At 40.9% G+C, this 15,791-nt stretch overlaps 1 protein-coding gene across 2 annotated transcripts in view; it reads right to left on the bottom strand.

Annotated features, from left to right (window-relative positions):
• The window catches only part of fasn (fatty acid synthase), a 116,819-nt gene that overhangs the window by 33,456 nt on the left and 67,572 nt on the right, over positions 1-15,791 (bottom strand). For both annotated transcript variants that reach the window (XM_050060257.1, XM_050060256.1), the window contains 14 exons: positions 12,207-12,394; positions 11,467-11,656; positions 10,581-10,675; positions 9,575-9,709; positions 8,541-8,744; positions 6,837-6,952; positions 6,483-6,655; positions 6,154-6,345; positions 5,950-6,030; positions 5,031-5,216; positions 4,549-4,728; positions 2,684-2,887; positions 1,912-2,228; positions 1,387-1,791 (listed from right to left, as the gene is read on the bottom strand). In XM_050060257.1, coding sequence (XP_049916214.1) covers positions 1,387-1,791; positions 1,912-2,228; positions 2,684-2,887; positions 4,549-4,728; positions 5,031-5,216; positions 5,950-6,030; positions 6,154-6,345; positions 6,483-6,655; positions 6,837-6,952; positions 8,541-8,744; positions 9,575-9,709; positions 10,581-10,675; positions 11,467-11,656; positions 12,207-12,394 — 2,666 coding nt within the window. The remainder of the gene's footprint in view (positions 1-1,386; positions 1,792-1,911; positions 2,229-2,683; positions 2,888-4,548; positions 4,729-5,030; positions 5,217-5,949; positions 6,031-6,153; positions 6,346-6,482; positions 6,656-6,836; positions 6,953-8,540; positions 8,745-9,574; positions 9,710-10,580; positions 10,676-11,466; positions 11,657-12,206; positions 12,395-15,791) is intronic.

The following is a 15,791-nucleotide window of genomic DNA, read 5'->3' as shown; positions in this document are numbered from 1 at the left end:
TCCGACAAGGAAATAGAAAGCCCGACGCACAATGGAGACCTGCTATTATCCTGCTTGAACACAGACGACTAAATTCTTTCAACAATGTGACTCAAAATAATGATAAAATAGATTTTGTTGATGTAAAATATGCATTTTCCAGTTCCACCGGTCCGCTCTGAGTCTGGTGTCAGAGACACTTCTGATGCTCCAGTTGCGCATCTGTTTGATTGTGCTGCAGTATGCGCCGAGGGTTTTAATTTAATGTTCAATCAAAAGTTAAACACTACTTATCACCGACCATTAGTGTTTTTTTGTTTGTTAATATTTTTATGTTAATTCTAGTGCTGGAAGAAACTACGTTTTCGCCATAATTTATTTATTTATTTTTTTAAACCCCCATCATTCCAGACAGGATGTAAGTGTGTCTGTGACTTCCTGTACGGACTGAAGGCTGTGGGAAACTGTCGGGAAACTGTCCGACTTCACCGCAGCTTTTTGTCACTGTCCCCTGCTGCGGCATCCTGCTCTCGTCTACTTTCCAGGCGAGGCGCAGTTCATCTCGAACGAGCTTAGTGTGTCCAGGCTGCCAGATTTGTCTGGGGTCCCGCGCTAACTGATGACATCACGCATTATGATTGGCTTTATGGCAGTCACAAATCCTGATTGGTTGTAGCCATGGTTGTGGCTGGAAATTTGAGGAAATGGTTGTAACGTTAGAGAGTTTGAGGAGAGAAATAAAAATAATAAATCGAAAGTTTTCTCTTCAGCTGTATACTGAATGAAGTATTAAAACATTAACCTGACAAGCGGCAAACATTAACGAGATCGGCTCGGTTCAGATTAGCCTTCTAACGAGATCGGCTCGGTTCGGATTAGCCTTCTTTTAAGTTAGCATTAAGCTAACGGCTAGTGGCTAATAATAAAACGGCTAAAAAGAAGAGAAATGCATAAGAAACATAAGAAATTACTGTTAGATCAGCTCGGGGTCGGAGGGCATCTCACAGAAACTTCGCCACGCTGGAAATAGAACTTTAACCCCCGTATAGTTTTACTGTTGTTTAACGCATTCCCAATGACTTCAAATCCTGAAGAATGTGCACATTTTTGGATTCTCCGTTCACCATGGAGGTGAGAGAAAGAAAAACTTTTCTTCATGAATTCAACTGAGCACACGGTGAGTAATTGATACAAATGATACAAATGGTCATTTTGTGGGAGAAGTACTGCATTACCCAAAAATATTTCTTTGAGCTTCCAGCTTCAGGGGGGTTAAAATCATACAGATTGTCAGAATGATAGTTCTCTCTGTGAGAGGGTCCCATCTATATGTCTAAAAGACGCACTAAAAGTAGTGTTTAGAAGGGTAAAAAATCATTAAGTGATTTAGACACTATCTCCACTGACCTGTGTGAGCAGTCCTTGCTGGCTGCTGGCGCTCTGAGCTGTACTGCAGAGGAAAGCAACGGTTTCCCCCAGAGTCTCCCCCTTCAATAGGGTGTGGAGGAGGACAAACCCCCCTTCTTTGGCACCGGAAGCCAGATTTGCCAATAGCAGTCCAGGGTCTGTCTTTAGAGGGGCCCAGGCGTGGTTACAAACCACTAGGTCTGCCCCTCCTACTACACCTCCAGGGGCCGGGCCCATCAGTGGGTCCCACTGAGCTGAGGTGACCGCCAGCTCCTCAAGGGTGGCCTGGTGGGGGGTCAGAAGGTCCAGATTGGTTGCCGTGGCAATGTAGTCCACACGCAGCATTGGCTGGATGTTGAGAAGAGATACCATGCGAGAGAAGAGCTGACCATCATTGGAGAAAGCCTGGTAGGGGTCAGACAGATGAAGAGGGTTGAAGAGCATATATATTGTATTTCAGTCATTCTGCGTCTGTATGAAATTTGCCCTTTTTTTTTTTTTTTTAAATCTAGTTTTCAATATTACCTCCAGCACTTTGATCTTGCCGGGCATGCTGTTTTCTATGGTGATGTCCACGCAGTGTCTGAGGGCTGGGTTGTCTAGCAGGCCCTGCAGCAGGCTGTCCTGTAGCAGACACACCTTCTCCTTATCCACAGTCTGTTCCAGCTCTGAGCGAAGGTTTCCATTCAGCTCCAGGCCACAGAGCAGGGCCAGCAGCCGCACCAGGCTGGGCTCAGAAGGCTCGGGGCTGGGAAGAGGGCCGTCTGACTCCCCTTGTAGCCCGGGGATGCTGAGCTTGACACCGTGAGGAGCCAACTTCCGCTGCAGTCTGTTGATTAAACCTGGATTGAGAGAGCCGGACAAAGTCTTAAAGGACATGTGGAGGCAGATGATACAAAAGAGGAAAATGGGCTGATAATATCAACCATTGATTTTAAGATTTTATTGAATGGAAAGAAATAACATTTGACTGCTGTCTTTATGTACAAAATAGAGATTGCTTTTTTGCCTTATAGAAGTTGTAACACAGAGATGTTCAATATAAGTATCAAACATTGCAATAAGAAGACAGTAAGTCACAGTAATGAAAATGCTAATGACAAACATAATAACTTTCAAAACATCACTTGGCTACAAACTGTCATACACTCACAGATATGTTTATGTACTTAAAAAAAATTAACAGTTAAGGGCGTGCATTTAATTTTCATTTTAACTAGCTTAAAATGTGATCCAAAATTATATCTGTCAACTAAAGAGATGACAAAAAGTGATACAGCCACAAAGAGAGGTTTACCTTTACAGAGCCTCAGCTGCTCTGCAAGTTTTCCATTGGCTGTAAGGCACTCTGTGTCCACATAGGGAACAAACACAAACTCCTCCAGGGTGGGGGGACTCTGCTGCTGCTGTCTGCGGGGAGCCACAGTTGCGTGCAGTCCGCAGATCTGGACTCCACCAGCAATAATGTTGTCAAGGCAGCGGTTTACGTGGACATCAATGGCTATAGGATTGAAAGAGAAATGTTCACTGTGGTACACACTTACAGAACCCTAACCCTACAGAATATAAGCATGTTTCTAATCAGATACTACATAACTAAATCTGTACAAAACAGGGAGAAATGTATATTTTTTAATGACATTGGGTAGTTTCTATCTACTGGGGATATACCAATATATTAGCCAAACATCTGTATCAACCGAAATTCACCTTCTTGACTGCCACTGACCCATCACAAGTGGCCAGTGTTTTTCCATGGATGTATTAAGAGACCTGGCAGAGCCCTGTTCATTCCTATGAAGGCTGCTCAGTGGTGCATGAAGCCAAAAAAAAGCTCTATTTCCGTGATATCAAATTACCCGGATGATCCACACTGCTTCCGCATCATTGGGCCCATAAAGCAAGGGCACTAGAGACTTACGGCCGCTGAGCATGGCCTAGTGCAACTGAGCGGCCAACTTCCACAACTTTTGGTTAACTTCAATGGGGATAAAATAACTGTGGCCCTTTTAGACTTTCGAAACGTTATCAAACCGAGTGGGATAAATCTTGATAGTGGAACAAGTCATTCTGCGGCGCTGTGAAGCTCAAAAGAAATGTATCTACTGATTTAAAGACGTCTCTTTCCCAATGCAAGTCAAGGGGAAAAAGACTTTTTGGGCCCAATGCAAAAACTTTGGCCCAGCACACTTCCTGGGGGACTGTGTTTTTCTGTTGTGTCACATCAATTTTTTCCAGAGTAAAAAGCTGGGCTTGTTAACTGATGGCATTCCATTATCCTGGGAATAGTAGAAAACCTGTTTGAGTGAAAAAATAAATTTTCCCTGAGGACAGCAATGGGATGAAAGGATGCAAACTGATGTAAACTCACAATTGATGCTTCAGGGCATGCACCGTATTGTTTCCATGATGATGTTACATTGTGAACAATAAGCCTGCGTTGACATCAGCAGGAGGAGAGCTATTTAATTTTAGCAGTGGTCGAATCTAACTGCTGACGGAGGTTGCATTGAGTTACATTATGATGCATTCAAGTTCCTCTCTGTAAATATTAGTGTTGATCGAGGGTTAATTATAACGTCTTCATGATGTAATCTTTTAAAAAATAAATGTTGGTGAGAACCTTGACTAAATACAGCTGTTTGAAGGAGAAATTTGTTGATCTCTTCACAGCAATATAAAGCGGATACTAGAGAGGGAATTATGATATATTATGTATAGTGTAGTAAAAAAGTTGTTTTAAGAAAATGTATTAATTTAAAAGAAGGTTATGACAAAGGTTGCTGCCTAGACCTGTCATGTCTGTCTTCATATGATTTAATTTGTTCTCATTCAAAGGTAGTGTAACAAAGGACTGTGTGACTTCAAAACAGTTCAGTTACGTAGATTTTCTTGTTTCTTTGGCACAAAAGGAAGAATAAATAATAACAAAAACAAAACAAACAACAACCACAAAAAGTCATATCAGATATCAATTGTTATTTTAAACATCGTATCCACACAAAATTTCACAAGTGGTGACATGACTACTGTCTACATAGAGAAACTATTTGGTACAGCGGACAGATGTACCAGAAAAGATAACCTGGAAAGTATGCGTGGGTGGATTCACATGCAGATACACATCATAGAAAATCAATGTTGAACAGAATGATAACACACCTTGCTTTCCATCAGTGTATCTGCAGACCTTCTCCAGATGGACAGCTGGATCAACACACACTGAGCGGATCCTGGTGGGCAAACGCAGACTACGACCCGACAGCCCAACCACAATCATTTGCAGCATGGTGTCCAGAAAGGTCACCCAGTTTCCTGTCCACTGCAGTTTCCCGCTGTCTCCTGGAGGAAGCCAATCAAATAGAGATAAGTCATCAGTAACAACACAGTGTTACTTAGGTCTGGGGGATGTGATAAAAAATATCAACACAGTGCAGAGGCAATCTGCTGTCTTTTAACTACTGCCTTTTTTCTTGTCTTATGTTTCATCTTTGTGTATCATAAAATCCATTTTTAAAAATACAAAAAATACAATGATGGATAGGCAACACACATACACGCACGCACGCACGCACGCACGCACGCACGCACGCACGCACACACACACACACACACACACACACACACACACACATCACTAGTACCTGCATTGTTGGACTCCAAGATGCCTTGGAAGGTCTTTCCATAGTCATAGCCGCGCAGCCGCAGCTCTTTGTAGATATCATGTGCTGTAAGCTTCATTTTGGGGTCACCATCATTGCTGGCAGCCTGCTGACTTATCTGACTGTGGAATGAATCGAGGGCTGCATCCTCTAGCAAGCTGACCTTGCCTGAAAATCACATGTGGAACAAGAGCAGAAGTCAGCAAATTTTTAGACATTTTCAATGGAACTGCTGCCTGCTGCTTCTCTAACTGAACAAAACCTAGTTAGTTATTTTCCATGGAAAGGTCATAATGTGATCCACACCAGGATAAGACTCATACCTGTAATCTGTATACAAATAATACATGCTTCACTAATTTTTAAGGCAGGGCTAAAGAATGCACTGTACAATGTAGAAAAAATACCTCAAAGTAGGATTAAAATAAAGACTGGATCATAAAGCGTGTTCAGGGTATCCATAAATGAAAGTCAGATACTAATAATACCTGCCCTCAGTTCAAAAAAGACTGATATAATCTGGGATGTTGAGGCATCAAAGACACCCTTGCACAGATAATCAAATGGATAATGTTGGAATCAATCAGGGATATAAAACGCCATCACTTCATCATTTTATCCAATTAGAGATTTGTGTGAAATTTTGTCATAAGCAGTGTATTAATTCTTAAGTCATGGCAAAAAACATGTTTTGTGAGGTCACACTGACCTTTGAACTTTGGCCACCAAAATTTAATCAGTTCATCCTCAAGTCCCTGTGGACGTTTGTGCCAAATTTGAAGAAATTCCCCAAGGCGTTCTTAAGATTTTGCGTTCACAAGAATGGAACTGACAGACAGACAGAGATAGACAGATGGACAGACAACCCGAAAACATAATCGGATGTACAGAGACTACATACCACTGACAGCCAGGTTTCCATTCTCTGAAACCTCAAACTTGTTGGTGGCAGGCATGAGATGCACCTTCAGCTGGACAAGGCCTGAGAGGACCAGAAAGGTAAAGATAGAAGACAGACAGAGAGGCAATCAGAGGCTCATCGCTTCTTTGGAAACAAGACCTCCAACCTCCCCGTGCTCACACCTCTGCTGTGCTCTGCTCTTACCGGTCTTTGGCAGGATGGTGGCCCTGTGGATGGTGACATCCTCAAAGATTACAGGGGTGCTTCCCATGACAACCCCTAGACTTTTCACCAGGGTACGCCAAGCCAGTACCAAGTAACCCGTCGCTGGGTAGAGGACACGCCCATCAATGCAGTGTCCAATCAGGTAGTAGTCTATAGACTCTGGGTTTATGTCTGTTGTTGGTCAAAGAAGAGTTGGATACAGAGACCATCAAGTGGCAAATGAGAAAGCCCTTGAGTGTGAACAAAAAATGGAAGATGCAGAACTGTTTTTTTTGTTTTTTTTTTAAATGTGGATGTGCATTTCTTACCGATATTATAGATGACAGCAGAATTCGCTCCTCCTGAGCCACTGGAAAAATCCTCTACCTTAGGGACATCCCAGGTCTGAGCATGGTCCCACTGCACCAAGGGGGAGATCAGAGGGGTACCAACTGGCACAGGGTACTTCACTGGGCAGAGGCTGTTACCATCCATGTTGATGCTACAGAGTTGCATTAAAAAGAATTCTAAAATCAGCAATCTGAAAATGTTTCCAGGAGTGCTCAAAGAGGGGAAGAGGACGGGAGGTTTTACTGCAATGCCCATCCAGAACAACAGGTACCCCAAACTCCACTGATGCACCAAATGTTACTAAATGTTGAAGCAGTGAGGCATTTACAGACCCGTTCATGTAGATTTTGCCAACGTTTGAGAGGAAGAACTCGAGGTTGTTGGTGTGGCCTCTCTTCATCAAGGGGAGGATAGAACATGTATGCTTTAAGGTACGCTTCAGGATGGCCTGTATAGAAAACATATATAGAAGTGGGAAGTTTTGACAGTGGTTCACTAAACTATTTAAACCATTATACCTTTTTACAGGACAAAGACATTGTTTTAGCAAAACTTTACAAATATTTGATAAGCTTTGTGCAGATGTGAAAGTGAGCGCATGCTCTTTCCACAACAATGAGGTCTTCAAATCGCAATATAATATAATGAATCTAATAACAATAACAACACCACCACATTAAACTTCTGTTTTTTGTACACTCACTGTGCAGACTAATTTCCCATTCATTTCTCCAAGATTACAGATGGTGGAGCTATACTCAAGAGATATGTTCATAATGTTACTGTGTGTTTTTTAACATTGGGTGACATTACAGACATAAATTATCTTACTCTTAAATTATCTTATTATCTCTCTGTATGTAAGCATACAGAGATTAACAGGAGGCATAGCTTAACAGCTGATGAACTGAACAGCAGAAAATTAAGTAAATTGAAACAATATAAGATGCAGACAGTGTAAAACTATGTGATTGGACAGAGATCACTAGGCTCAGTCACACAGCTAAATCAAATGATGTACCGTTATAAATGATATATATTTCTTGTGTTGGGTACACCAGGCCAGCACTAAGAGGCTCAGGAAGAGCTTCTTTCTTCAGGCTGTACTTTCCTGCATTTCAAACTGTAGCACTGTTTTAAAATCTAAAAGTGCAACTTTTAGAACTAGAATTACCACCTTGTAGTTGTTTGCCTCCACTAACCACTCAAGCAACACTTACAGTTTACATCCATGTCTATGAAAACATGGATGCTTAATTTTTTTGTCATAATTGGAGTATGAATTCTTGAGATATGGGCAAGTTTTGTGCCAAATGTAAAAAACTTCCCTAAAGGTATTCTTGTGATATCTTGTTCACGAGAATGGGACAGACGGACAGACAAACAAAACAGAATCCCTCCAGCCATAGCTATCCTCAGGACCGAGGCATAAAAACTACAATACATCATCATAAATGTCGTAGAAAAGCCATGCCACACTCTTTGGGGTTTTCCCTCTCCTAGCTGAAAGTCATTATAGGATGCTTCATAAATAACTCTCAAGTTCTACTCTGTCTATGGTATCCCATCATCCACCAACCTTTATTTACAGTTAGCAAGCTTGATATATTCAATTTGATACATAACATGGGCACATTTTAACCTGGTTTTTAGTTTTAAACATTTGAATGCAAACTTAATGAGTAAAATGTTGTTGCAGCATGTAATTAAATGCAAATTAATCAACTATATTTTTTTTGCCTTTCCCACTGTCACACTGTCGCTATATAGTATATATAGGTATATATAGGACAGTTTTCTGCATCCTAAATTGAATATAACAGAATTGATGAATGACTCTGAGCAGCCAGTCAAAGACTCAGACAATGATATTTACTTCATTGATGATACAGTGTGTCTGTCAGAAGTCTAGAACACATGACCCACGTTGTGTCATTTGATGCCCACAATTCAAATATGACAGACAGAAGAAGCTGTCAAAAGAGCCAGGATGTGCTAATGTAGTTCGTGGTCCAGCAACAACTTGCTGTGCGTACCTGCAGCAGAGCATGAGGTGCTATCTCCACCACAACAGCATTTTCAGGCACCAGACTGAGACCCTCATGGAACAGCACAGGGCTCACCAAGTTGTTGACATGGTAGTCAGCTGAGCTGTACAGAGCGAGAGGAGAGTCCCACTCTGACTGAGGGATGCTGGTGCTCACCCAGCGGGATGAACGCTGACATGGCTCCTTGATCACCTACAAACAAGATTACATTTTAAATTATTTATCAATATTCAAATACTTGCCAAGCTGCATGCCTATGGTTATAATAATGGACATAATAATCTGATGTGCCAAGTTGCCTGGTAGGACAGGGGCAGAATGCAGCGGCGAAAGAAGAAATGTCAAAAAATGATTTACAGAAAATAAGCAGATAAAATGATAATAACATGTATAATTTAAAACTAGAATTTCCACAGTTTCAAGGTGGACACCCAAGATTCAGTATGTCTCCCTCTCTGTTCCTGAGATATGACGTTGAATCATGGCCAGAAAAGTGTTTTAGCAGATCATTATGATGTCACAGTGAAGTTGACTTTTGAACTTTTGGATATATAATGTGATTACTTCATCATATAATCCTGTTTGACATTTCTGTAAAATGTTGTCATACTGAGTGTATTCATTCTTGAGTTTTGGCCAAAAACATATTTTGTGTGGTTGCAGTGACCTTAACCTTTGACCACCAACATCTGATCAGTTCATCCTTGAGTCCAAGGGGAGGTTTGTGCCAAATTTGAAAAAAAAAAAATCCCTCAAGGCGTTCTTGAGATATTACGTTCACAAGAATGGGACAGACAGAGGGATGTATGTATGTACAGACAGGTGGACAACCTGAAAACATAATGCCTTCAGCCACGGCAATCACTGGCACAGAGGCATAAAAATAACATACCAAAGATAATACATGAAATAGTGCATTTCATACAGTAATACACCAAATGAAAGTGAAACTGTGTTTCCAAGACCTCCAGTAGCTGTCAGTGTGACAGCAAGAGTCAAAGCTAGACTGCAGAGCCACGTACATTCTTCAGGGCAGCCAGCAGGATTGGAGCGATGGAGGCCATGTAGTACGAATGGAAAGCGACACCAGCGCTGCGAACCTCCTTGGCAAAGACTCCTTGCTCTTTCAGCTCAGACACAAACTTACTGATTGCTTCCTAATAAAACACACACACACACACACACCACACCTGTCAAGACACAACATTCTGCTACTAGGAAAAACTGGATAGGTCAGTGTATTCATGCTAACATTAGATAATAGAGGTGCTATTATGTTTTTACAATCTGACAGTGTTTTTACATAGTTTAAAGCATCCTGGCATCGTTTGTGTTGTTGTTTTGTTGCTGTTGATCAACTACTATATTCCTCTTCTGACTTCCTGTCTTCCTCTCTGCTAAAAAAAGTTACAATTTTTATCTAAAAGTGAAGGTCTTGTAAGTTTGCTGATTCATTTGTGTATGTGCACAATTTTCCACAACAGTGTCTTCCAACCTGTAGTATTCAACAAGATTTAAAAAGGAACTACAGCCATTTTCAAAATTCATACATTATTCCTATGGTCTAAAATAGTCCACAATATTAGTACACATGAGCAACTCCTTCTCAAATGCAAACACTAAAGTGCTAAAAACAAACTTGTAATGTCATCAGTTATAAAGTGTGGAGCTGCTCCATTGATAATGAATGGTGAACGATGTTCTAGATGACACTGAGGGGAATGTTCTGAGTACTTTCCTTTGCCATGTAAATAACATACTGCAATTCTTCACTTTGGTGGTGGTTCCCTGTTAAAGCCTAGTCATGAAAAGTCTTGTATAAATTACAAAGTTTTACTAATTTTGCAGTTTCTAGGATACAGCTAAAATCCTGAAAAACAGGTATAGTTACAAAATTAACATCATGTGAGCAAATGGAAATAAAAACATTCCAAGCATTAAGCTGGCTCAGTGTTGTCACAGTGTAAAATTCAGGTTCTCTGCGTGTTAACAACACTATAAAAGCAAAAGTGTCCTAGAATGTATGACCTGTGGACCGGAGATGGTGACAGTATCCTCAGCATTGTGGCAGGCAGGAACCACTCCATTAGGACATTGAGCCATACACTCCTCCCAGGTCAACCCTGGAAAACAGACAGCGATAGATTTTGTGGAATTAACAATACTCTTAGTTTGATGTATTGAGATGACTGCTGCGAAAGAGGTACTTTAGACTTTTGCTTTCATCTCATTAGTCCAAAATCATCTTTGTTCACTGCTCTCCATACAGTTGTTTACTCTATATAACAGAAACACATTTACTCTATAGTAAGCAATAGATTGAGATCATGAATTATTATCATTTCACATTATTAATGCCAGGTGTAAGGTCACATCTATGAAATGCAACTCATTGCATAGTGGGATTGTTTGCAGAATGTAACATCCTATTGTGCTATAAAGTAAGCACATTTTTGCTAATCTGCATGAAGCCACAAAAACTGAGCCCAGTGAGAGGAGTGAGACCTTTCAATAATTGACAGTACTCTGTACTCTGTAGTACTCAGGATAAGACTTCATTTTTACTTTCTACAGACATTTACAGAAAAAGCATAATTTAAATTATAATCATGATAATATCATAATAACATAATTACATACAGTACACTGTAACAGATTTCACCAGAAGTCACCATCACAGAAATTTAAAACTATTAAAGCTTCCTTCCAAACTTCACCTAAAACCTTTTTTATTTCATTGATTTATTTAGTTTAGAAATCCTGACTTACTCTTTCACATAGATTGTAGCATTCAAAAAAAAACAAAAAACAAACCCTTAGATGACAGACTACAAAGGTTTTCATTCCAAACGAGACAACATATTTAATGATATCAGCTGTTGAAATGTGGTAAAGAATCACTGCTCTCTCTTACCCACTGCAGCCATGCCTCCTGGAGGAAGGTTGGCCTCCTTGATGCAGCGGCCTCTCCAGTAGGCAGCCAGGATGGCTTCACTGTGGGTGAGGGAGCCATCAGCGTAGCCACAGGCTAGCTCTCCCACTGAGTGTCCTATGATACCATCAGGCTGCAGACCCAGCTTAGTGAGCAGGTCGATCTGAGCTATCTGTAGGGAACCACACAACACACATGAGATACCTTTCATGTGTAAGTTATTTATTTATTTGGGGAGGCAGGGTTTAGACATCTTTTGGGTTCTTTATCATGATTTTATAATTGCATTTCTGTTTAGTCTGATTTTGTTTTACGCTGCATGGTAGAATAAACGCAGATGTGCTGACCCTCAGTGTTGTGTCCCTTACTATTTTTCTTTACCAGTACAGCAGCAGTTGAACATGACAAAATATAAGCAAGTGTATCCCAGATACCATATGGAAATATATGATTGTTGTTGTCAAATTTATTATACTAGAATAAACCCCTTGAGATATACCATCTCTGACATGTAACGAGATATCAGTAAGATGAGAGGTACATGTAGAAGTTTTGAGTTTCCAAATATGTAACTTTGGTAAGCTACATAAAAGAACTAATATCTAAATACAAGTCAACATATTTCCATCAGCACTTAGTGTGAAGGCTTCTCTCCTGTGGTCCATTATCAAAATGACACCAATGCCAGAGTTCCCCGTTCACACATGGAGTTTCTACTCTACCTGTATGGCGGCGAGGCCAACAAATGCATGGACAGTGTCTTCAAAGGTGGTGTCATCTGCATCCATGAGCAGGCGAGACACAACCAGGCCGGTGTCCTTCAGGGCTATGTCTGACCGCAGAATAGACTCTCTGAAGTCTGGCAGCTGCATGAGACTGCGACCCATACCTGCCCACTGTGTTCCCATACCTGTTAATACAATAAACAGTCACACACCTTAATCCAGTAAACCATCAGTCACTTAAAAGACCGAGGAGATCAGTTAATCTTTCAAGTCAAATGTGCCAAAAATCCCAACAGACAAACACTGTTTCCAATGGCACACACAATAGTTGTTAAATTCTGCTCAGTTCAACAGAAATTATTAATAGGTCACTTCACCTGAATTACAAATTCTCACTTTACTGTTGGTATCTGTCTATTAGGGGTAGGAATCTTCAGGCACCTCATGATTCATTTATGATTCAGAGGGTAACGATTCGATCGATGCATCACATTACATCGAAATGTTTGATTTCAACATATGATTTATTTTTCTCTTTCTTTTAAAATAAAATATAGCATAGCATAGCATATAGCATCCACTGTGGGATATACACATATACGGGATATACACACGCCTGCGTAGGATCCAGTGTTTGCATAGCGTACTGTAATATTTCCCCTGAAACAGTATGCAATTCATGCTCTACTCAATAATATATGGTCCGTATCCTTTTTATTTTAAAATGTTAACTGCATTGAATAATTAATTAATTAATCTGAAAGCACCTTACAATCTCCTGTGTGCTTAAGAATAACACGAGGGGGAGGTGGAGTGCTCCGCCACAGCCGCTGTGTTGTTATTGACATTATGCCAACAGAGGAGCTAGGAGCAGCCTCTCTCTCTGTTAATGCTGGTGAAAGCCAAGACACTGTACAGGCCAGGCAAGGGGTTTTTAAAGGTAAAACAGACTGAGCAGAGAGTTATTTTCTTCACCACATAGGTGTTTTAATTTGGTTAATGCTGTAGCGTGTGTTGGTTGCTGATCGCTGCTCCTCTCGTTAATGTTAGTCCCTGGGCGGTAGCGTAAGTACATATTCACAATATACTTCATGTTCGTCTTGTGAATGTAACCATTTAGACATAAACTTCAACATCATGTTATGAACAAACATTTACATAATCAATCAATCAATCAATTTCATTTATAAAGCCCAATATCACAAATCACAATTTGCCTCAGAGGGCTTTACAGCATACGACATCCCTCTGTCCTTAGGACCCTCGCAGCGGATAAGGAAAAACTCGAATCGACTGTTGATTAATGCCGACTCATTCACGTCCGCATTGTGATGCATCTAAGAATCAATTTGCCCTCATTTTGGTTTCACTTGTCAAGTTTTAAGCTGTCTCTCTCTCTGCCTTTACTGCTTTCCCTTGATACAGTGGAGGTGAATAGAATTTCATCTGTGTTGCTCACAGTATTGAAAAATGACAAACAACAAATCAACAGCAACATCTGTTTCCAGATACTCTGATACTCCACAAACTGAACTCTTGAGTGTACTTAAGATTTAAGACATCTTGCTCTTTAGATAATAAAAAGCAATGAGAATAACTAGAATTACTGCCCCGCGGTTGTATGCCTCCATGCACCAGTCTACTTTCTCTTACAGTTGAAATCCATGTCTGTAAAAAACATGGATGCTTCGCACACATCTTCACCCCGGAAGCACAGAAGATTTATACAATCAGCACAGTTTCAAGATTAGAGTCACCAAATTAAGTATCTGACCAAATATCTCCCCTTTTGTTCCTGAGATATGATTTTGAGTATGGACCAGAAAAGTGTTTAATTTGTATGAAATTTTAATTAGCATATAGATTCTTCAGTTATGGCCAAAACATATTTTGTGATGACACAGTAACCTTTACCGTTGACCTTCAACAATGAAATTCTCAGCAGTTCATTCTTTAGACCATTTGTGCCAAATTTGAGAAAACTCACTCAAGGAATTGTTAATTCTTGTCTTCTTTAAGAATGAGGCAATGTCACACTGACCTTGACCTTTGACCACCAAATTCTTATCAGTTAATTTGTGATTCAAAGAGGATGTTTGTGCCAAATTTGAAGAAATTCCCTTAAGGTGTACTTGAGACATTGGCCTCTAGTTTCCCGGCGCGGCACAGAGTGGCGAACCCCGCGCAGAGCTAGTTTCGAGCAGCGCAACCCGAGGCGTGCTCAGTTTGGTAGTTTGGCAGACCGAGGTGCGCTGAGATGGGTGTGGCGGTGCAGCAGGGGGAGGTGTCGACAGATCCAGCTTGGTGCAGTGACAGTTTCGTGCCAAAAGGCTTCGCCGAAGGTGTGCTAAAAGCTCACCAGCTGAAACCAGGTCTACTGTCAACGCAGGCGGAGCGCAGCCGGTGTAGCGGAAGTTTGGCTGACCGGTAGACAGTGCACACACGTCACCAAAAACTCAGGCAGGTTTCCAGAATGTCAGCCACATTAACAATGCAATAAATACCCACAAAAACCATTATTCAATGCAACTATCTGCAATCAGCACATAAATGCCCGTCACATCTGATGTCAGATCAAAGGGGATTGGCACCGTTAGGCACGTTTGGCACGCGTAATGGAAACCCAACCTGATTTGATTAACACAGCTGCAAACTAATGAGTTCACATCCCTCTCAGCCAACCACAAACAGCCACAGCATCAGATAGGGAGTAGTATATATTCAGCATCTGTCATCTTAGAAAAGCCAAAAGAAAAGAAACAAACTGAGACTGCGAGAAAGAAAGAGAGAGCACGCGCGCATGACAGAAACGCTGTCAACAAATTGTAAGTTATGTTCGGTGTCTTAAGGGTTTACGTGCTTCATGTGATTGCCTATAAAAATGTTAAAATGTTCTTGCTTAATGTGATCTACAAAGATGGAGTACATTGTTGCGAGGAGGAGGAGGAGGACTTACGCAGAGAGAGGCCGAACTGCATGTGCCGAATCAGCAGGAAGAGCATCAGGGCGCACGGGAGAGGAGAGACCATCTGGCTGCACAGCTCTGTCCTTAAATGTGAGTATGTGTACATCCATTCACACATTTATGGTGTTAATTTACTCAATCACATTAAATAAAGGCGACAACAAATCACCCAAAACAAATTATTTCAACGTTCAATTTATTTTATTTATTGATCCCCCCACTTCCTCTTCTTCCTCTCCTCTGGTTAGCGACACCTCCACGCGTGTGTGGCCTTAAAGGGAAATTTCGGTTTCTTTCAACCTGTCTCCCATCGTCCTAAATTTGTTTCAAGTGACTAGTGACATAAAAATAATAGTTAGCATGTTAGCCATTAGCCTAGATACAGCCGGGGCGCATAGTAGCGTCAGACCTGTTAAAACATAAGTGAAAGGGCAAACTTCAAGTGCAAAGTTAGTCCACTAAACAAGCTTTTTTTCCACAAAGACCGCCTCATATCGTTAGGATAAATGTCAGAGAACATATAGAAAACGACATGTAAACGTGTTGTCTTACCTTACCGGTGTGCTGCCATGTTTGTTTACCATTTAACTCTGCTTTCCAAAGCGAGGCCGAAATAT

Source organism: Epinephelus moara, chromosome 13 (genome assembly GCF_006386435.1).
Source record: "Epinephelus moara isolate mb chromosome 13, YSFRI_EMoa_1.0, whole genome shotgun sequence".
NCBI lineage: Eukaryota > Metazoa > Chordata > Actinopteri > Perciformes > Serranidae > Epinephelus > Epinephelus moara.
The sequence above is the reverse complement of the archived record's forward strand: the minus strand, read 5'-3'. Positions and strand labels throughout refer to the sequence as shown.